The 22,075-nt window shown below is 45.2% G+C and overlaps 8 protein-coding genes across 8 annotated transcripts; 3 read left to right on the top strand and 5 right to left on the bottom strand.

The window, feature by feature from the left end:
• Positions 1 to 1,868: 1,868 nt before the first annotated feature.
• On the bottom strand, positions 1,869 to 2,303 carry CNB1 (calcineurin regulatory subunit B; the record flags this gene model as incomplete). The annotated part of the gene is made up of 1 exon (XM_020215983.1): positions 1,869 to 2,303. One exon carries the CDS (start codon positions 2,301 to 2,303, stop codon positions 1,869 to 1,871), a length of 435 nt encoding a protein of 144 aa, XP_020067895.1.
• Positions 2,304 to 2,636: 333 nt separating this feature from the next.
• Positions 2,637 to 4,274, top strand: CYBJADRAFT_56386 (uncharacterized protein). The gene has a single exon (XM_020217786.1). It carries the CDS (start codon positions 2,707 to 2,709, stop codon positions 4,030 to 4,032), a length of 1,326 nt encoding a protein of 441 aa, XP_020067894.1. The 5' UTR covers positions 2,637 to 2,706; the 3' UTR covers positions 4,033 to 4,274.
• Positions 4,275 to 4,422: 148 nt separating this feature from the next.
• Positions 4,423 to 4,820, top strand: CYBJADRAFT_169914 (CENP-X/MHF2 family protein). Its single transcript, XM_020215982.1, is given in 2 exon segments — positions 4,423 to 4,463; positions 4,476 to 4,820. The coding sequence occupies 1 exon segment, from the start codon at positions 4,517 to 4,519 to the stop codon at positions 4,793 to 4,795; it is 279 nt and encodes a 92-aa protein (XP_020067893.1). The 5' UTR covers positions 4,423 to 4,463; positions 4,476 to 4,516; the 3' UTR covers positions 4,796 to 4,820.
• DLD1 (D-lactate dehydrogenase) lies at positions 4,817 to 7,029 on the bottom strand. Its single transcript, XM_020215981.1, has 2 exons — positions 4,932 to 7,029; positions 4,817 to 4,889 (listed from the first exon to the last, which is right to left on the bottom strand). Exon 1 carries the CDS (start codon positions 6,620 to 6,622, stop codon positions 4,934 to 4,936), a length of 1,689 nt encoding a protein of 562 aa, XP_020067892.1. The 5' UTR covers positions 6,623 to 7,029; the 3' UTR covers positions 4,817 to 4,889; positions 4,932 to 4,933.
• Positions 7,030 to 7,063: 34 nt separating this feature from the next.
• CYBJADRAFT_178877 (opsin family protein) lies at positions 7,064 to 11,434 on the bottom strand (the record flags this gene model as incomplete). Its single annotated transcript, XM_020216962.1, has 2 exons — positions 7,064 to 7,119; positions 10,675 to 11,434. The coding sequence occupies 2 exons, from the start codon at positions 11,432 to 11,434 to the stop codon at positions 7,064 to 7,066; spliced, it is 816 nt and encodes a 271-aa protein (XP_020067891.1).
• A 2,890-nt stretch (positions 11,435 to 14,324) lies between these two features.
• CYBJADRAFT_156226 (opsin family protein) lies at positions 14,325 to 15,430 on the bottom strand (the record flags this gene model as incomplete). Its single annotated transcript, XM_020213464.1, has 1 exon — positions 14,325 to 15,430. The coding sequence occupies one exon, from the start codon at positions 15,428 to 15,430 to the stop codon at positions 14,492 to 14,494; it is 939 nt and encodes a 312-aa protein (XP_020067890.1). The 3' UTR covers positions 14,325 to 14,491.
• Positions 15,431 to 17,569: 2,139 nt separating this feature from the next.
• CYBJADRAFT_164913 (FAD/NAD(P)-binding domain-containing protein) lies at positions 17,570 to 19,189 on the bottom strand (the record flags this gene model as incomplete). The annotated part of the gene is made up of 1 exon (XM_020213889.1): positions 17,570 to 19,189. The coding sequence occupies one exon, from the start codon at positions 19,187 to 19,189 to the stop codon at positions 17,570 to 17,572; it is 1,620 nt and encodes a 539-aa protein (XP_020067889.1).
• Positions 19,190 to 21,036: 1,847 nt separating this feature from the next.
• Positions 21,037 to 22,053, top strand: GET3 (guanine nucleotide exchange factor GET3; the record flags this gene model as incomplete). Its single annotated transcript, XM_020216730.1, has 1 exon — positions 21,037 to 22,053. The coding sequence occupies one exon, from the start codon at positions 21,037 to 21,039 to the stop codon at positions 22,051 to 22,053; it is 1,017 nt and encodes a 338-aa protein (XP_020067888.1).
• Between the last annotated feature and the right edge of the window lie 22 nt (positions 22,054 to 22,075).

The following is a 22,075-nucleotide window of genomic DNA, read 5'->3' as shown; positions in this document are numbered from 1 at the left end:
CTACAGAAGCGACTTGTCGAGCTTGATTGGGGAGGAATAAGCGCCAGTTGGCCATGGCCAAGGACCTCAAAGTACGACGTCTGGGTAGAAGGGTTGCCACGTACTGCGGAGTCAACTTACATATACGGGCTGCACCTAACCTGGCAGACAGTACATACTGAGCTAGAGCCTCCACGATCGCCCCAAGCTTTGGACATCATCGTGTAATGGGCTAAATGATGAGTTTAGAGGCGCATGATGATCCCTGTAGAGTTTGACGCGTTTGGTCTGGTTTTTCGGGTGTTATATGAGCACGTCTTACATGCTTTTGTTTGGTCTGAGTATTTATTAATGGCAGCTGTGAGAAGACCCTTAGATTGAACAACACCATCCTTGGATTGACTGAACTGAGGCTTTACTGAGTAAATAACCTTCATTTCGTTCGATTTTGTTTTGTTTGCGACATTTGTTGGCGAAGCTGTACTTTTCGGAACTTGTATACTGTAATGCAGCTGTTCACATAAGATTCAAACAGGAAAGTGTGAACATTAGCAACGGCAGGAGTTGTCGCAGCGAGTCGTGGTGAGAGAGTATAGTGCTTAAGTCATCCAGCATTGGGTTTTATCGAAGTCTCACAATTTCAAGCTTGGACAGTGAGCAGTCAGCCCATACACACATCCTTAGATCTTAGCAAGATGCATGAGGACTGTATCATCCTCTCACTTGTGCCAAATTCCCTCCACTACCCGGGGAAAGTTTACTCTTGTCATATGCAGCCGACCCACCCCTTTTTTGAGTTGATCAATAGTTCTAGGTAGCATAGTGTCAGAAACATTAAAGGTTAAGACGTGTGCTGAAGTAGTCAAGTTTATGGAGCTTCTAGAGGTATTGCTTTTAATGAAACAAGCTTGGTGAGCTTGGAACTTAGTCAACTCCAACATTCTGTACGCATTTCATTCCATTATCAGCCTGCAATGTTACTGCGGCTCATAGAGCCTGAGACTCGCCTCCATTTCAACAAGTCCGCTTACAACTGGCTGAGATTGAACGTTACGATCCAACAAACTTCTTGTCTGGCAAAGTTGCGAATGCAGCCAGAAAAAATCATAGGGGACACCTTGAAATGCTAACCGTATTAACCTAACTTATCACTGGCCAGAAGTCCTTCAACCACAGTGGATTGTCTTCTCCGCTACTGGGTAAGCTCTTGCAGATATCAATAGCTTCACGTAGGCCTCGGTTCTGGCTCCCAAGTCCAATTTCTCAGTTCAAGATCCCACAGGTCGCAACAACATTCAACGGCCCTCCAGAAGACGTTCTAAGCGCACATGCAGGCGGGGCAGAATTGTACTTTTAACACTTTGGACGTCGCACTGCGTTAGTGCCTGTGAGCTTGGAACGTTAGGAACCAGCTGAAGGGCACGCTAATAAATAACGTGGTTTGAAACTTGAGGTGTATGTTGTGCACACAGCAGTCTACGGTTGAAGATATTAACGCTAGAGAGAGCTGAATCTTGATATGTGTTCAGACTGTTTACAACGGGCATTTATGGAGGAATAGTCTCATGCTTCTCTGTAGTAACGCACAGACTACGTCAAGGCGCAATTTTACGAGATGTTGTTATTGCTGAGGTGGATGTTTCCTTTAACATGTGGACTCATATGTGCTATGGAATCTCGAGCATGGGGCTATTTCCTGTGTGTCCACGCATTTCGTAAGATAATCAGTCCAATATACTATAGTGGCCGGTATGATGACCGACACACTGCAACTGGAGAGGTACCTTGGCTCTTCACTGTTGGTGAGCACTACCGTCCAGGTTCTAAGAAGTACATCATATCAACTGCTCGTGGTGGCCTTGAGAAAACAACATCACTAACAAAAGCCTCTAAAAGTTCTCCAAGGTCATGCTCTGGGCGATTTCAGTATCCTCGACAGCGTGCTTGAACTCTACAAAACTTAGCTTGGAATCACCGTCTTGATCATTCTCCATGATCGTCCTGTCCACGATCTGTTGCAGTTGATCGTCATCGAGGTTGTTACCAACCATCTTCTTCAACACCAAAAATAGCTCACCATTCGAGATGTACCCGTCCTTGTCCATGTCGTAAATCTCAAAGGCGAATTTGAGTTTGTCCTCCTTCTGGCCCCTTGTTGAAAAGATGCTGAGTCCCGTGATGAACTCTTTGAAATCGATGTCGCCAGAATTGTCCTTGTCAAAGATCTCAATCATCCTAGAGCCCAGTGGGTTCGAGCCTATGCCGGGTATCGATAGAAACTCCTCCTTGGATATCGTCCCTGAGCTATCCTTGTCCAATTTCATAAACCTTTTCCGCAGTCTATCGATCTCCTCGGAATCGACTATAATGGCATTCGTCTATTAGTAACGAGTCAAACAGCAGCAACACTAAAACCTTTTTGGCTGGTCAAGTACGTACAATTCGTGCCCTCTGTCAGCTCATCGAGCAGTTTTGAAGATTGAACACCCATTTGCCGTCAATACCCGTAACTGTTGTCTAGCGGATGGTGGCGATTGTGCCACGGTTAGCTAGCGTGTGTCTTTTTTTAGGACTCAGCTATGCCATGCGATGGAAAACACCTGAACATCCCATCTTCCTACAACAACAACAACAACAACAGTAGCCATAACAACAACAACTACTACTACTACTACTACTACTGCTTGTTATTCTACAGCGTCCACAGTGAGATTGTAACAAGGCACCATGGCCAAAGTCAGCGTATTCTGTCCCTGTTCTGAAAGGCTGACCTCGGAATTGGACGATACCGTAAGCTTGGAGCTGTCGTCATTTCCCGAAACCATCACAGATCCCAATACTCTTCACATCCAGCCAGACCTCAACTTCTGTAATCAGTGCCAGGCTGTGAGATGTCGAAAGTGCATTGAATTAGAGGTGGTGACGAAGTACTGTGCTCGCTGTCTGCACGAAATGAAGCCTGAATACTCCTTTTGCTCCAGAAACTGCTTGGACTGTCCAATATGTGGTAATAACCTTATCGTACTGCCCAACAAGAATACTATGACATGCTCAATGTCATGTTCGACATGTGATTACATTTACACAAGTGAGCCGTTGGAGAGGCTGAGACCTATGGCTCGGGTGGTGAAGACAGAGCAGAACAAACGCGAGTCCATGAGGATGTTTTCAGATCTGCAAAAGTTCTATCTTCAACAGAGACAGTTGGAACTCGGGAATGAAGACATTCCCAAGAGTATAGTTACCGAGTATTCGAAGATGAAGGTGAAAGAGTACGGCATCTATGAGTTTATGAGACGCTCCACTGTACGGGCATTGGATGAGGAAACTGTGGAATCCTTTGCTCGGTTAGCGAATAACGAGAGCATACTGTCCTACGACATTGGCCTTGGTGATTCATCTCGTTTTAAATCAGAGGCGTTACCTTTGCAGACCAAACTACGGTGTAAATATGCTAAGCGTTGTAAAGCATGCCGATCTTCGCTGATGAAGCCTGATCATGACCCGACGTCCGTGAAGTTCTACAAGTTATCCAATGCGATTGATACTCTTCCATCAATAAGGGTCTATCCAAATCCAAATAACAACACTGATACCTCGATGACTCCAGGAAGCATTGCCTCATTTGTTGTTGTTGTTCAAAACGCATTGGATAGTGATATCAATGTCAACCTGAGTGCCTATACAGAACTGCCAGGTGGTTTCCATCAAGTTCAGCTACCAAAAAGCTCTTTTACGTTGCATCGCAAACCTGAGTCCCATACGAAGCTGGAGGTGCTGATCGACTGCACGCCTTCTATCGAGCTATCAAGGGGTACCAAAGCATCTAGGGTTGCACTGATGAATAGGCCCGTGATTGATTATTCTGATGATGACATGGTTTACGAGCACCGTCAGAACTACATCGTGGTACCCATGAAAGTTGTTATCCATGAGAACTCCCAGCCCCAGACCACCGTCAAGGTGCCCATATTAGTATCCTTCAAAGGCGAGGACGTTGCGGTAGCGTTTTGGTGTGTTCTAGAACTTGGTCAATGTTGTGCTGCGGCATGAGAGAGAACACCTCAATGAGTGGACTTTACCACGTACACACCACTTCCCTTGGAACCGACAACTTCACCACGCCTATGCTTCAGCCAATGTGACTCGATGCATGATATAATTTAGTTATTAACACCAGAACTGCCTCAACATTACCACTGGTCTACACTTCAAAGAGCAGTTCCATACATATTGAGCAGATTGGATCTTCAGGAGCACCAGGCTGTATCGATCTTCTGCTCAAAACTTGCTTATCCACTGAGCCTCTTAATGCACTCCGCCTTCGCCGGCCTGGTGCTACTCATCACTCAGTCTCCAAGTGCTATGTTTTGATTCTGCGTAGGTAAAAGCTTTTCTATGTGCTTTACGATGTAGTTTCGTGAGCCCTCGCTGACGCGGTTAAAAATTATGAAAATCACGGAAAACCTACACGAAATCAACACGCTCAGCACACAGCTCAGCACACAGCTCAGCCAAAACCACATTGCCTAACAATATGACAGACGAGACTACAATCCCACTAAACACGCTGTCGAGGCTGTTCCATGTCGCAGTCTTCGAGCATGACGACACCAGGATTACACAGCAGACACTGGAGATGAGTGCAGAGTATCTGCGGATGTTTATACGCGAAGCTGTGCTTAGGGCAAACGAGACCCGGATCTCAAGAGCTCACGACGGCGAGGACTCTGTTGTTACGGAGCAGCCTGTGAGTGATGTGCTGGATACAAAGGACCTTGATGAAATCGCAGGAATGATGGTGCTCGACTTTTAATGGTTACATAGTGTTAAGTGCAATGAATTTGCCTTGTTTTGTTTGCTATCTTCTTCTACTTTATGTAACGTCACGTTGTTCGGCTATACACATGGCTCAGTGGTCATGACTCCGTGCACATGACTCAGTGCTCATGACTCAGTGCTCATGATCGTTTGGATTGATCTTGAAGACCTTGTCTGGGTTCAACAGTCTTCTAGGGTCGAGAGCCATCTTGATTCTTCTCATCATATCAATTGGCTCTTCACCGAGCTCCTCCAGCAAGAACTCTCTCTTACCATAGCCAACACCGTGTTCACCAGTACAAGTACCCTCGACGTCAATAGCACGCTTGACCATATTCTGAACCAGCTTCTCAGCGATGGCTCTTTGGTCAGGTGTGTAGAGCAGGAACGCATGGAAGTTACCGTCACCAGCATGGCCCACAAGGGTAGCGGTCAAGCCGGAGTTCTCCATGTCAGCTTTGGTTTCAGATAAAACGGATGCCAGCTTGGAGATTGGCACTGCGACGTCGGTGGTCCAGATTTGGGTATCTGGGTGTTGCTGACGGCCCATGTTGATTGTAGACCAAAGAGCCATCTTTCTAGCAGACCACAGCTCGGAGATCTCCTCCTGGTTCTTTGCAAATTCGAAATGAGAAGAGTGGTTCTGGTGTGAGATGGAACGAACTTCAGAGATTAACTCGTTCAAGACAGTCTTGTTGTTGGCACCAATCTTGAAGAACAAGGTTGGCTTTTCAACCCAATGTCTGGTGGTTTCACCAGAGGCATTGACAACTTTCATCATGTTATCATCGAGCAACTCAACGGCATTAACCTGAATACCATGTTGAACCAAATCCTGGACAGTCTTGGAGGCATTGTCAATTGAGTCGAAGCTGACGACAGCAACTGTCTCCTCCCTTGGCTTAACGTGAAGCTTCAAGGTGGCCTCCGTGACAATACCAAGTGTGCCTTCAGAGCCGATAATCAAACCAGTTAAGTTGTATCCAGCAGACGACTTTCTTGGTCTTTTCTTGGTCTTAATAACAGTACCATCGGCCAAAACAACTGTCAAGCCTTCCACGTTCTCTTTCATAGTACCGTAACGAGCAGCGTTAGTGCCGGAGCAAGAGGTACCGATCATACCACCAATAAGAGCACCTGGACCTGGATCAGGGCCGAATAGCAAGCCCTTCTCGCCGAGGTAGTCGTGGAGATCTTCCCAGCTGACACCTGGTTGGACAACCAAATCCAGATCATCCTCGTTGAGTTGCAAGACCTTTGCCATGTTCTTGGACATATCCATGGTGATGGCTGGAGTACCTGTGGTTGGAATGTAATGGCCTTCCAAGGACGTACCACCTGAGAATGGGATCACTGGGATACGGTACTTGTAAGTGATCTTCATAATCTCGGAAACCTCCTCAGTGGAAGATGGGAAGATGATCAAAGTTGGTCTTTGGTCTTCAGTGGCATGGTGAGAGTTGAAGTAGGTGTCTGAGTGGTGTTCCAGTTCAGCACGCGAAGTGGCGATGTTCTCCTTGCCGACAATGGCAACGATCTCATCACGGGCCTTCTCCAGGTCCTCCAAAGTACCGTACACAGGAGGCTCGAGCTCATCGAGCTTGGTGGTGGAGCTGTCAGGGAACAGCTCCTTACTCTTGGAGTCGTCATTGACCAGGACTGGTTGAGTATACGCGAGCACAGCACCAGCAAGCACCGTGTTCACGGCAAGAGCCTTGAACCATAGCGAAGAGCACTTGGACGAGTTTTGACGCACAGTCGTCGATACAAGTCTGCGGCCGACTGAGAGACGGGCACCTCTAAGAGCTGAAGATCTGAACATTTGTGGTGGTTGGAACTCAGTTGTAGCAAGCTCAATTGATCCTAATATCAAGAAAGATTATCCTTCACCTTTGTATTGAAGAAAGGTATCAACAGTGGAAAAAACCCCCAAAAATTTTTTCCTTTCTCTCCTCGAGAACAATATATCAGTGAATACGTAATAAATCTCTATTATTCCCCAGATAGAGAGCATGCAACCGGTTGAATTGACACTTTGCTGGCGAGATTAAAACTGGGAGCGCAAAAAGCGTGGGGGTCATGGGGGCGCACGCTAAAGACCGACATAGTTAAGCAAAGGCGGTGTGCTTTCAATGGGCGAAGGAAGCTGTGATTGGGCACGTTACCGGGCCAGTGGTCAGCTCTTGAGACGTTGGACAGCGTGGTGATTGTGGGGTACAGTGAATCATGATTCATTTAGAAGAGAGCGATTGGTTTGGTTGACTTAGTGCTGTGGCTTTCCCTGCTGAGCTGTTAATCTGGGAAGCCATGTCGAGGCATCTGAGGGTTATGCGAACCCCCACCATATAGAGGTGTTTCGAGCTTGGAGCTGGAGTCCGGTACGGAGGGTTGTAGTTTCTGGTTAAAGCGGACAACCGGCTGAAGGTGGTGATGTGCACGTACAGGGCTCAGAGCCAATCATGTTGTGGTTAACTGTGGTTTCAGTAACCGTTGGCGCAGGCTGTTAATTAGCAGGTTGTCGGCTCTGGAAGTAGGGGGTACCTTCAAGAGGGTCTACAGAACTGAGAGTACTGAGGAGCTACACCAGCCAATTGGATGTTCAGATATACGCTTGTGCGCTCTCATAACTATTGCCATGCGTAATTGGCTCACAATCTGGGCTAACACGTATTCTTCCAAATTCCCATGTTGGCGACATTTCCGGTGAGCATCTCGAATCACGAGGTGTTCAAGTGGAGTCTGGACTTCACCTCGAGATGTACAGGGCTCTTTGTCGGAGTGGAAGTACAGACCTTCATGAACAGGATTGTTCTATGTACTGGTGTTTATACGTGTGCTCTCTGTAAGATTAGTCTTGTCCCGGTAAAGCACTACAAGGACCCTAACTACGATCTACATGTTAACACCCGGGTTTTAAGACTGTCCAAAATGAGAGGAACCAAGAAAGTACACAACGACTGTTACGAAACAAACGTCTGGGACGAATAGACAGAGTTGTTATCATAAATATGTATGCAAATGGTAGAAATTACTCATCTTCTTGTTATAGAGTCGAATTAAAACAGGAATATCAAAATGTCTATGAAGCCTTTATGTCTTATGCAAGGAAACAGCTATGCTTGCATAACTGACGCAAGAGCAGGTTGATGCTAAACTCTGGCTAATTATCTATTAAGCATCGCTGCTGTTAGCCATCGTGCTTGCTAAAGGCTGTTTCAATTGTAGAAAGTTTGAGGGTGTTGTTGTTTGAGGTTCTTGATGTTATTTATTTTGTTCTTCAGTAGGGATGAGTGAGTTCCTTGGGCTTTGTCTGGGACTCTGGGCTCTTAAGGTAATGTCGTTCGCTATTCTGTGGCCGGATTGCCTGTGGAGAAAATGTGCGTCAAGTTACAAGACCTAGCCATAAGATTGTTTGAAAAGCTGTAAGATAGTTTAACAAAGTGATGGTTGTCAGTGGAAACCTCTCATAAGCCGTGGTTTGATCTGGGTTTAGATCTTTAGATTGGAGTTGTAGTATGAATCCTTTCTCTCCGGTAGATTGAGCTCTTTCGGTCAAAAAGTTGTTGTAAATTCCATCAAATCATTTAGTGGTAGGGCTCTTTCTCGCTGGATTCAATAGATTTGACCATGGATATATGTATATATCTGTTACACAGCTTTTTGAAGAGCCATGGATGCAATGCTCGTGAAACCGTTTAAGCATACACTGTTGATGGCTCTAGCATCACCTACGAGAAGACTGTACAGCACTTGGACAGCGTTCAAAGTAAATATCAGCTGCAAATTAGACAGAAGAATGTTCTTAATTCATTTAACCTTTATAAAAACATAATACTGGTTTTTTCGTATATAAATAGATATCTCCTTATCTGGTGGTGCTCAGAACAGTGTAGGTATAGGTCTCTTGATACAATCAAATAACCACGTTGTGGAATCCGAATAGCGAAGAAACTACGATTTCATCTAGGCTCTGTCTTTTCTGATGAGAAAGAAAGTATGGTTGTTATCAATGAAATTGCATTGGAGAACTCAGAGTCATCGATCACTCTGTGGAAGAGATAGAAGAGCCCTGAAGAATACAACACTGGTCATATAAGACCAAGGTACCCAATTGGCATTCTTTTGACGAGCTTACAAATGAAAGGGAGTTCCTACTCAAACTCGACTGGTTTCTCACGAGCTCTGCTTGTTGTGGATATTTTATCAAGAGCTTGAATTAAACAACATCGGCACTACGTAGGCTAATGCTATGAGTGAATTCTATGATATGAAACGAAACATCCACAACCTTTTGGCGACCTTATGGACTTTCAGTCATGTCATTGGTCCAACCCCTTCTTGTTTGACTCTAGACGGAATATCTGCTCGTTATTACTGAGATACATTAGATTTAGTGAGGCTTTTTTTACTGTAATATTGGTATCTCCAGAATCTCTGAACTGGCTGTATACAGCTCATTTTCTCCTTGGAGCCTCACAAGCCGGTTTCTCTCCCTGGAATGGGAAACTTGATTCGGTCCTCGTACTCAAAAGAAGGACTTACCAAATGTTCTATTCTATCTGTCTGTTTAGGAATGGCAGCTAGTCTTATTTCTGGTCCACTTTAAGAGACAATTCTTCAATGTGAGTGGGCTCAAAACTATATGGAGTCATTCCATTGGATGGTTGTTATCGATGCTGTTATGATTGTTTCTGTTGCTGTGTTTACACTCAGTTTGCTGTCCTAATGCCCATTCCACCACCACAGGATTGTATTCCAGTAAAGCAGACATGCTGATTGCCCTTGAGGGACGTCGTGGTATAGGAGCCTAACTAAACATCGGTGGGAAATATACATGGAAAAAGATCAGATATTCCTTCAACACATGAAACAATTACACGGTTAGAGTGGTATTCCTCTGTTTCAGCTGTTCCAGTCAATGGAATGCTTCACAAGCATTTCAATTGTTGATGAGACCTGATTGCGCTTTGGACTCACACTACTAGAACACTTGTCCAAAACTAATCAACAGTGTTGGAAAAGCTCTGACATGTCTCTACCTCTATGCTAATTATTGTACAAGAGGCTATTTCAAGTCTTTCTTCCTAACCTGGATGCTCTTGATGGTGATTTTCTCATATACACTGTTAACGGTGTGTAACATATTAGAGGTTTCTATTGGTTCCCTCACTTCGCACACAGTATCCCACTTTCCTACAGTCTGCCAAAGATATTCTCTTGGAGAAATACAATGCTTTCCAACAGCCTTTTGAAGATGTAGTTGTCAGTACAGATACTCGGCCATATATCACTCAGGCACCAATTCCAATGTTTACACTTGACCAAAGTGGTATGCCTCACCTCCAGTACGGTTTCCTCTTTACGCTTTGCCTCGATGTGCTTGGGCTCTTTCCTACAGCACAGATTTGGTGTTCACAATACAGGCATAAGGGAAGATCAACTAGAGCCACTGCCGAAGAACAGATCCAGGTGTTCATTGACATCTAAATGCGCTGTAATTACTATTTGATGATCCTACAAAAGTACTGGTTTTCAAGTATACGTTAAAAACGTTCAGTCATAAAAGATCTATGTATCGAAATTAATTGGCATTAAAAGATTATGCGATTCCAGAACAAAACAAATGGACATCGCTAAATGTGTTGACCTGACTTTGTCAAGTCACCGAGGTATATCTATAACCATGTTTTCCTTAAGCAGTCTCAGCAGCTTCGGCAGGTGGTGTTGAGATAGCTTGAGAACCGAAGGCGGTTTCACCAGAAGCTCTCAATGAAGAGTTACTCAACTCCTTGTTAATGATGGCCTCAATGTCTGGCTTCTCACCAAGGTTGATACGCTTCAAGTCGAAGTCGTGGGTGAAGAAGAAGAAGGCACCTGGGATGATGATGAAAGTAATGATATCCAAGACACCGCAGAAGACAGCTTCAGAATCTGGTTGGATGACGTTACCACCTTCAGAAAGAGCCCATGCAATTGGGTAGATCAACCACATGAAACCGAAACAAGCAAGGTAGAGGGTGTAAATGTAGCCACAGTCCTTACCGATAGTAAGAGCGTTCTTTCTTGAGCACCACAAGTTGATCAAGGTCAAGAAGATAGCAACAACACCAACGGTGAAGTAACCCCATTTGTAGGTGGAGTGGACGACAGAACCGGCAAGGAATGCAATGACGAAAAGACCAGTCAAGAACATGTTATAGGTGATTTGTGGACGTGGGACGTTAGCAAACAAACCAAGAGTCAATGTGTGGAACGGGAAACACAAGAACCAGTTGATGGACTTCAAGTAAAAGACCTGTCTGTAACCTGGAGTAGTCTCTTGGTCATCAACAGTAACATGGTTAAACTCAGCACGAACTGGGGCCCAACCCAAATCAGAAGCCCAAGTAAAGTAAGCAACTGTCATAATCCAAGCTGGAACAACAGCTGTGTAGAAGAAGTATCTCTGTCTAAGTGGTTGCTTAAACATGAAGATGTGCATCACAAGAGCATAGGTTGCAAAACAACAGAAAGCAGCCCAAAGCCAGTCAGAACCATTGGTGGTGATGTGGAAGTCAGCACCAGTTGGAGCGTTGATGGACAAGGCCTCGTTTCCACGCTTGGCCAAGTCGAGATTAGTGTAGTAACTAGACATTGTTTATTGTTTGAATATGATTTTCTTTGATATCCGTTGATGAGAACGAGACTACCACTGCTCACAATTGCCATGAAACCGGGAAACTGGGCTCATTTATATACCACGTCGGTCTATGGAACGGATAACCGACTAACCCTCTCGAGCCCCAAACTCCAGTCTTCACCCACGCCAACAAACTCTTCTCAGGCTCTCCAAAATAACAACGTGCTTTTGATGCTGGGGACGTAGAAATCGCTCTTTCCCTCATACTCTAGAATAATTATCGATGGGTCCATATACCTCGCATGCATGCCGCATACATAAACAGTGCATATTCAACATATCAAACCGGGTAAAGGAAAAAGAAAAGCCTAGCAGTGTCAGCCGGCAAGAGGGAATGTACAGCAGGGACACGTAGAGTCAGTATCCTTCTGACAGGAAGAATCACGCGAGAATTGCAATGCTAGAAAGTGGTGCCAGTCAAGGGAAGAACACAACGGCTCATCAATGGGGCCATGGGCCAGTTTACGGAAAGCTCGCAGTGGAGGACCGTATTGTTGTGAAAAATTTTCGACGGCTCCCACACACGAAAGCCCTACGTGTGGTTGGACTTTGGTTTGTTGTTGCAACTACAACCGTATGTGTATCATATTTCCTATCTTGGGAAGATACCTCTTTTGAGACGTAAGTGGGTATAGCCTTAGTAAACAAACAACTGAACCGACCTCTCCCAGATACGAAAAGGCCACCCGATGGGGGTGAAACTGAGCATGTAGAAGGAGAAACTCGCTCTGAGGCCCGCAAGAGCGATTTTTACCACGTCGTCTCTCAATGTCGGCCAAAACCGCACAAATCTCGACTTGAGATGCCCCATGATCAGAGATGTCGTACTTTTTTTTTCACGCACGCTGTGAAGTGGTCAGTTCATGGAACCCATCCTCCGTGACTTCTACATAGTGAGCAAGACCTTATGCCCTCAAATAACTTTCATTGCAGGCACACGTACTAAGGAAAAAAAATTTGGTGCCAAACTAACATACGGGAATGTCGGCAAGCGGGAGAGCCAAGGCGTCGATGGGCCTTTGTGAGGAGGAAAATCCCCAGCAAAAGCACAACCTTGAAAATCCAAACCTGGGGAAAACAGCCCAGATTTGCACAGAAAGGTACCGATGCAATTTTGCACCCGGGCAATGAGAAAAAAACCTCTTCAGTTTGGGTGAGCACAGTGGTAGTTCACTAGGCAGCATTGAGTGCTTAGTGTGTCTGGTTGTTCAATGTTCAACAGCTCAGTCTCAGGTGTATGTTTCATCCAGTAGCGAACAGTTTGAGTGCTCGTAGTCAATGCCCGACAGTACTTTGGTGGGGAGTTAAGCCGAACCGGCGTTAGACTTCGGGAAAACCGCACCACCATGGCACGAAGTGTAAGAAATCGAACCTTTGAGCAGAAATTACACACAGGTCACACCATTGTTCAGATTGAGCTACAGTTGGAAAGTGGCAAAAGAGTTCAAAGTTTGGTATGCGAAATCATTCGTTTCCAGGATGTGTGGAAATAATAACCGTACGATCAATGAACAACTCATTGCATATACAGGTCAAGGCAACATGAGCCCAGAGTAGCTAATACTACAAACTACGAGGTGTAAATGCGCCATATAGCCTGTAGTTCACAGGATTCACAATGGGAAAAGACGTAGTTGGCAGCAGCATCTTTCGGCAAAGCAGAAAATGGATAGTTGTTGGACACCCCCGTCCTGGAAACCATAATAACATATCACGGCTCGAGTGAGCCCACAACAGACCAAATTACATCACACCTACATTCAAAAGGCCTGTTGTCGCAGTTATACCTTCCAGGCCTCTGTATTGTCTTTTAATTGGTTGAGAACACGGTAAGGCTTTAACGGCCAGACTCCGTAAACATGGGTCTGGCTTCTTGAGCTTGATGATATAATTACCGTTTCGGGTTCAAGAAAATCACTCAATTTATCTGTAAGTAATAAACCTAGCAGAGTATCTCATAGTATATCATGGCATGATCTTTTCTTATAACAGGAGGTATAAATCCTGTCAGGCAGTACAAAATCATTGATCTGATGTTCCATTGTTGGGCCTGTAAGGGTAATGACGGATGCTGATTGTATGAGGAAGTACTGTGAGGCATAAGAGGAGACCTCTGTGATAGATGTATGCTGGATACGTTGTCAATAGTGGCACCATACCTTCTTAGATATAGTCCACTAGGGGTTCCCTTTCAGTACTTACTCCTAATACTTGCTCTGCTGAAATCATAGATGATAGTCGCCCTGTTTAACATGTTGAACTTGACAGAACATATCAAATGTCACGAAAATGCCATGATGGTTGTAGGAGTAGGCTCACTAACTGGTCCCGGAGTTCAAGAGCGATTTATACCGCGACGTAATCTAGATCGTATATAGAATGGTAGGTAAATACTTGTAATTCGCCCTTTAAACAGTCATATCACAACTCTTCACTCGCCAATGAAAAGGAGAACATGAAAGAGGACGCGTTTGAGAGATCTTCTTGGTTCGCTTACGTCTGCTCGTAAAAACACCGCCTACCCAAAATTCAAACGTGTCCATACAGACCAACGGATACAGTGGAACAGCTGCTCAGCTACCAATGTCCGATGGACTTAGGGGTCTATAATTCATTGCTCAAATATCACCGCTACGGGGAATTTCGAAATTGAAAAAGTGTCAAAACTTTTTAAACACCGACACATCATGCAGCCTCATGCGCGCATATGTAAATAGTCAATGCGCGCTTTCTAGAGTAAATTCAAAACAATCTATAAACCACTGAACACAACAGGGGTGTCCTCTCGCTTAGTGAAGATTACAGAGTGGACCGTAGTCTATTAGCTCTAGAGAATAATATGATCTAATCAGAATTGGGTATGTATTAATTAAAAATTAAGTTAAAAGTGATATAAAATACTCCCATCTTTGTTGTTCAAAGGTCAATGTATTCAAATCATCAAAGATACATCAGCGTCAGCTTAATTACTGATAGCATAGCCATAGAGGGTAAACGTCAAGTGTATCAAATTTATGGGCTAGCAGCTGGTGCTGGAGCTGGTGTTGTACTTGCAGAGTGTTGTACTGTCTCACCAGAAGTTCTGCCAGAAACTGTGGATATTTCCTTGTTTGCAACAAATTGGAACTCTGGCTTGTTAAGACCAATACGTTCCAGGTTGAAATCGTAAATGAAGAAGAAGAAGACGGCTGGAATGAACACGAAAGTGATCACATCCAGGACACCGTAGAATACAGCATCGGAATCTGGTTGAATAACGTTACCACCATCGGCAAGGGCCCAAGCAATTGGGTAAACCAACCAAATAAAGACAAACCCAGAAGCGTAAAGAGTGAAATAGAAGTGGCAGTCTTTACCAACTTCCAAAGCTGATCTTCTAGAAGTGGTGAACAAGTTAATTGCAGTGGCAAAGGTGGAAGCAACAGCAAAGGTGAAATAACCCCATTTGTAAGTTGACTTGACCAAGGAACCAAACAGATAACCCAGAATTGAGATATCAGTGAAGAAGATGTTGTACGCGGTCTGGACGCCAGGTGTGTTGGACAAAAGACCCAAGGCAATTGTGTGGAATGGGAAAGCCAGGAACCAAGCGATAAATTTCGCGTAGAAAATCTGTCTATAACCTGGGTGAGTTTCTTGGTCATCAACGGTAACGTGGTTAAACTCGGCCTGGATTGGAGTCCAACCCAAGTTAGATGCCCATGTGAAGTAGCCGATAGCCATGATCCATGCTGGCACCACAGAAGTGTAGTAGAAGATTCTCTCCTTGACTGGCTTTCTAAACATCAAGACGTGCATGATCAGAGAGTAGAGTATGAAAACACAGAAGGCTGCCCAAAGCCAATCCGAACCACTTGAAGTCAAATGGAAGTCAACGCCAGTTGGAGGGTTGATCTCGATAGCTTGGTTACCTCCCCGTTTTATTAGTTGGATTTCGTTGATTGAAGGCATATCGTTTCTTTTCCTATGTTCTTGAAAAAGGACTAATTTCTCTTAGTGTTACTAGAGTAATAAGGGATGTAGGAGAAACATCAAACAGTGAACAGCGATGAGGAAAAGAGAGGTTCCCGAGGCTCCTTATATAGTTTTGAAGAGACTGCTGTTTTTGAACAACCGGGAAGAGCGGTCATGTCATCGACTTTACCTCAGAGGCATTTTAGAGAATGGAGAGTCACCTGTATGTATTTTACCCAAATCCGTAAGAATACCCATTTACCAGGAACGCATACAACACAATACATGATAATTAGCGGGATTACATACGTCTATGACACCCTGACGCACAGTAATAGCGAAAAATCGCTATTTTGTTGCCCCTTGGAAAAACAGCGCTTCGTTCGGCTGCGCCATGCGCTTCAGCTTTTCCCCTTCGTCTCCCTTTTCCGTCTGGACGGAAGAGATTGGGCGCTCCGGTGAACGGAGCTCGTGAACAGAGCTCGTGAGCGCTAGGCAGAGCCCTTCGTTCCAAACTAAATGAAGGATTTATAGCTTGCGTTAACGACAGTTCTACTCCCCCCCCCAATCGTCATGGCCAACCAATTGAATGCTGTATCGCTTTACGGACGACAGTGGTCACAGATCGTCAATTGCAGCTTGTTTGATCTACGCTGATCGTATAGCAAAGGGCATCATATAAGTTATCGGATCTTGCTGAGCAGCGTTGCAATCCGTGATCCCCGCGAGCATTTCCCAACGTGATGGCCCCAAAAAGCAGAAAAAAACAGGTTGAGCTCTTTGACACAAAATGCATAAAAGATTTTATTGGTACGCGCACGGTCGCATGCGTGTGTGTGGTTTTGAACCTCTTTGCATTTCTCTAAGGCGCTTTCGGCCAGACTTCTACAACATGGCTCTTCAACACGACGAGAGATGCAATACGGGCCATACGGCAAGGCCCGTGATGCAACAACTGCACTGCAGTCTTAATATTACTGGATTGGGGAGTTCTTCTGAAACCGGAAAGTGTATACATTTAACGTGGAGCATGAAAGCCGTGGTTATGCAGCATGCAGTCGTGGGTCTTCCTGGATAGAGCGGGTTTTTAGGATCATGGAAAAAGATGGAAGATAGAAGAAACAAAGGAGCAGTTGAGTGCTTTTTTTTGACTTCGTGCGTTGTAGTCTCCAGTTGTGGCTCCTCCATTGAGTCTACAATGTGCATGTCAGTGTGTGATACTATGTGTGCAGGCTCTTTCCCGTCTCCGCAGACGATGCTGGGCCTTGAACATCGAGCACCATTACGTATGTCGCCTCAATTGAACAATAGGTGAGGTGTTTCAATGCCGGTAGGTGGAAGTTATTTGCTGAGAGGTTACGAGACGGCTCTTCTCGGTTGTCTCAGACTGGCCTGGGTCAGTCATATACGTCAGGTTGTTTTTCCCCTTCTCGGCTCCTCCGGTTCTTCGGTTACCATTACCGAATTTTTTTTTTGTTGACTTTCCATTTTACTTTACCTTCTTCGGACCTTATGTTGTTTTTGTTTTTGGGGAATCCAGCGTACCCCTATTTGGCTCATCTTCAGCTAACAACCTGTACGCAGAAGTTGCTCAACTTGGTAACACTGGTGAGTTCATAGTAACCGATACCGATATTCAACATCACATATGCACACAGACGACGTACTACATAAAGACTACCTATATCGTACTCAGAAATGCCATTTCAATGGTTCTCCTACCAGTAATGGCAAATTGTAAATAGACAACGTTGTAAAGAGTCTCCATAACTGAGTTTACGGCTTAACTTGTTCGGCCTCACGTACCTATATACAACTGTCGTTGCTGTGCCTACGGTGTGGGAGCCGCGAGGTAACTCGGGTAAGCACATACACAGGTAAACAAATAAACAAATAAACAACTACAATTGGGTAAACAAAACTGATTGTCGCATGAATATTAAAAACAGAGCCTCTATAAAACGAACCTATTAAATTGCTCCCATTTCGATAAACCACGGCAGCTATACAAATATAGCACTCTATAAAAAGAAAAAACCCGAAGCAGACACAGCAAGAACAATCGACTGTGATTTGGGTGACAAATATGGTCAATTGTTTATGTGCTCAACACTTCAGAAGAGGCTGAAAGACAATTTAGGCCTCCTTGGATGAATCTCTTCCGAAAACACCAGTTTTGATCCAGTCCATAACGACTAGACATCTGTTTCTGAAAGAGAGGCACATTGCAACGTAGGAGACTTTCCAGAACAAAAAGGTGAAGGAACCACCAAGGGACAATTTGTGCCAGTTACCCCAAGACAAATCAGCAATGGCACGCTCAGAACCAATGTAGGCCAATGCACCCAAATGGACGTACTCGAAAGGTGCAAAGTTTGCCAAGTTATCAATCTTGGAAACAATCTTTGCCTTTTCACCAGTTTCAGTGGACTTGTTAAGGTCATAACGCAAGGAATCGATGGCTGCCAAGTTCTTCAACAATTTAGCGAGGTAGATACCTTCTTGGTATGCAACTTGAGCCGTTGGTGCGAATTTCTTGGACAGTGTACAATCACCGATACCGAAGATGGAGTCATCTCCAAGAACTTTCAAGTATTCCTCATCGATCAACAATCCACGGTTGGCAAAGGTTTGTCCATCCAACTTCTTGGCCAAGTTAACAGTGACATCACGAGCACCGTTACCGGTGGCCCAGACCAACACACCATAAGGAATCTCTTCAATCTCAGTTGAACCATCATCCTTCTTGATAGCTGCTGTGATCAACTTACCATCAACTTTCTTAACCATTGTCTTCAATCTCAAAGCAATTTTTTCCTCCTCAAAGGTGTCCTGAGCATACTTGATCAATTCCTTGTCAAACATGTTCAAGATGTTTGGCAAACCTTCAACCAGAGTCACAGTGATATCTTGTGCAACACCTGGGTACCACTTAGTCAAATCCTGGTCAACGAAATCTTGCAATTCACCGGCAAACTCAACACCTGTTGGGCCACCACCGACAACAACAAATGAGAGCAATCTCTTTCTCTCTGTGTCCTCCTTTGGCAAAGATGCAGCGAGTTCAATGTTCTTCAAGATCTTCTGTCTAATCTCTTGAGAATCTGGAACCTCTTTCAAGAAGGAGGCATTCTCGTAGACACCAGGAATTCCAAAAGTGTTTGGCTTAGCACCAACAGCCATCACCAAATAATCGTAGTGGATTTCATTAGTCTCACCATCAGCTGATTTGATAGAGACAATCTTCTTCTTTGGGTCAACATCGGTGGCCTCCGCCTCGTGGTAGACAACCTCGCCTGTGAGTCTTCTGCAGATGGATCTAATTGGCTCAATGATGGATCTCAGCTCAACTGTTCCGGTTGGAGCAGATGGCAACAACGGAGTGAAGAGAAAGTAGTTTCTTGGAGAGACAACCACAACGTTATACACAGTTGTGTCCAATCTCTTCAACAACGAGACCGCACCCCAGCCGGATCCCAGAATCACAACGGTCTTTCTTGGTGCACCGTTTGGCAGAGTTGCGGCTTGAGGCTGTTGCTTACCTGGGTTAGACTCATCGTAGATTTGATAAGAGACGTAGGCAGTGGCCAGGAGTGTAGAGATCCATGTGGTTCTCCATGCGATTTTGCCTGCTCTTCTGATGAAGGATGGCTTCTTCACAGGGACCGCCTTGGCGGACTGAGCCTTTGAGGCGCTCTCTTGAAACACCCTGGCGGTAGTAGAGATCAGTCTCTTGGAGGCGAATCTTGGAAACATTCTTCTGTATCTTGTCTATAAGCGTTGAATATTAATCGATGGTACTGACGGAGACAGTGCTGTTTATATGTGTGTGCGGGTGTTTTTCTTGTCTCAAAAGCACCAGCGGGACGAGCAGCAGCTGTGGTGAACTTTTCGATAACGGCGGGAAGGGAAAAAACCTCTCAGTGTGGTTGTGATTGAATGCTCTTGCCGCACCGGTTTGTGTGTGGATGTTTTTTATACGCTAAACTGGACCAAAATCACCAAAAGACGCTTGATCACGAGTCAACACAGATGGTTCAAAAACAAATCCAATGGGTGAAATGAACCGAAACGAAGAGTTATAAGAGAAAGAGAAGAAGGGATTTTTTCTTCCTTTTTTTCTCTTGCGCAGGTGAAAAATTTCAACTCAGAGAGATAGAATCAACAAAATGTACACAGAAACCAGTTGCATTTGGCGAGTGCAGCCGTTATAATTTGCGTGCGCGCTCACCAGCGGAGGGGGGGTAAGCGATGAGGTGTGTCCGGTACCAAAGAAAAAGAAAGGAGGCTCGGTCGCCCTGTGCCTCTTTCCCTCTGTGGGAGGTGGGCCAGTGACGGATTGGCTATTATGGCTTAGTTTCTGAATGGACGATGGCGTGTAGGTGCCAATTGGCTTTTACGTGGGTGTTTCTCGTGTGCTGATCGCCCATATATCCTTGTTCGCACTGATTGTTTGGTTTGGTAAGGGAGCCATATAGCAATGACTCACTCGCCAGCCTTTGCGGCCTTTTGGTTTCAGCCGTATGCCTCTTCGCAATTCTGTGTAGCCTAAGTGCGCGCGGGCGAATCACCACTGGCGTGTCGTTTTTCCGCGCGCGCACTCACAGAGGTCACCGCCCTCGTCGCTACGTAGAGAAAAACGTTTCTTTTTTCACTGCGAAACTTGACAAGGTCCGGTTGATCTGTAATGGATCAATTAAGGTGGAAACCGGATTGTGTCCAATGGGCTGTTGGCTCCGAATTGTGTCCGTGATCTGCTTCTACTGTTAAGAGCTGATTGTCCATTGGCGAAGCACTTGGTTCGGAAACCCATTTCCTGTTGCTTCTGCCTCTTTTTTGGCGTGTACTCTTGCGGCCTCCGTTAGACCCCTCTCTTAAGTCTCTGTGTGCGTGTTTTTTTCGGCGCGCGGGAAGGCTGCGGCTTCCTATTGTAATTTCCGATTTTCGCTCTCTTTGGACGCATCAGTTGATGGTTCATATTCGCACGCGGGAGGGTAACAGCATTGAGAGGCCACGTGATCCAGGGAATGGAGCAGGGAAAACGAAGCACGACGGTGTGTGGGTGTCAATTGACTCGTCATCGTAGATGAGATCGTAGATGGGGTTAGCGGGCGATCGGTTTCCTGTGGTGGCTGTCTCCACTCAGCTCTAGTGGGTCTAAGTCTCGCTCACTCGTTTTGGCAGCTTCCATGCTCTCGGTGGACAGGTGTGAATGGCTTCTGTAAGGGACGACACGGTCTCTAGTGGCCATGCCGTGCCAATTGCTTCCAACTTGCAATACCTCTTGAGCCTCCATCATCAACAACACCACCTTCACGAACTACGGGTCTCTACAGCTCCACAACAGAGAACCACCATCACAACCTCCAATACCTCAACCACTCTGCGCATCGTCCAGAGCTCGCACATATCAACGCCCATGCGCTATCTGCGTAAACTCCGAGTTTTTCTTCGGAGATAATAAAATTCCAGAAAATTCCAACACCGAGCGACACTTTTCCCAGCCCGAAAAAAAGAGGCGAAACGTTTCACAAAACGCTTCCAACATCAAAACAAAGGAAGGCTCTTTGTCATCGAATTAAGAGAAACAACCGCTATAAAGCATGTCTGACCTCGACTTTGAAACCCCAGATCCAAATCTGAAGTCCATCATCACTCACGACACCCTGAAATGGATCTTTGTGGGTGGTAAAGGTGGTGTTGGTAAGACAACCTCTTCGTCCTCGATCTCTATCCAGCTGGCGTTGAACAACCCAAACAAGCAGTACCTGTTGATCTCCACTGACCCTGCTCATAACTTGTCGGATGCCTTTGGTGAGAAGTTCGGCAAGGATGCTAGAAAAGTCACTGGTATGGATAACTTGTCGTGTATGGAGATTGACCCAACATCGACCATTGAGGATTTGAGTGCGGACGTTGATATGGATGGCAATAACCCACTGAAGGGGATGATGGCTGATTTGACCTCCAGTATCCCAGGTATAGACGAGGCGTTGTCGTTCATGGAAGTGATCAAGCATATCAAGAACCAGAACAGCACAGAGAAGGCTGAGATCTCCTACGACACAATCATCTTTGATACTGCGCCAACTGGCCATACGCTGAGATTCCTACAATTGCCACAGACCTTTTCAAAGCTACTGGCCAAGTTCGATGAGCTTGCTGGCCAGTTTGGTGGGCTTTTGGGCTCAATGGGTGGTGTTGATACGAATAGCATGATGAATAAGATGACGGAGCTGAAAGAACTGACCAAATTGATCAATGAACAATTCACTGATCCAGATGTCACAACTTTTGTCGTTGTCTGTATTGCTGAATTCCTCTCGCTTTATGAATCTGAGAGATTGATTCAGGAGTTGAACTCTTATGGTATCGACGTCAACACAATCATTGTAAATCAGCTGCTTTTCACACAGAAAGAGGATCCTTGCAAAAGATGCCAGGCTAGATCCAAAATGCAGAACAAATACCTCGGGGAGATGGATGAACTATACGAGGACTTCCACCTTGTTAAGATGCCATTGGTGAACACTGAGGTTAGAGGCTTGGAAAAATTGACAAAGTTCTCAAAGTTCCTGGTCGAACCTTACGTTCCAGGTGGATCAGTTGACTTAGATTAAGACTGTACTTTGGCTTTTTTAA

This window comes from Cyberlindnera jadinii (genome assembly GCF_001661405.1).
Source record: "Cyberlindnera jadinii NRRL Y-1542 unplaced genomic scaffold CYBJAscaffold_25, whole genome shotgun sequence".
Taxonomy (NCBI): Eukaryota; Fungi; Ascomycota; class Saccharomycetes; order Phaffomycetales; family Wickerhamomycetaceae; genus Williopsis; species Williopsis jadinii.
The sequence above is the reverse complement of the archived record's forward strand: the minus strand, read 5'-3'. Positions and strand labels throughout refer to the sequence as shown.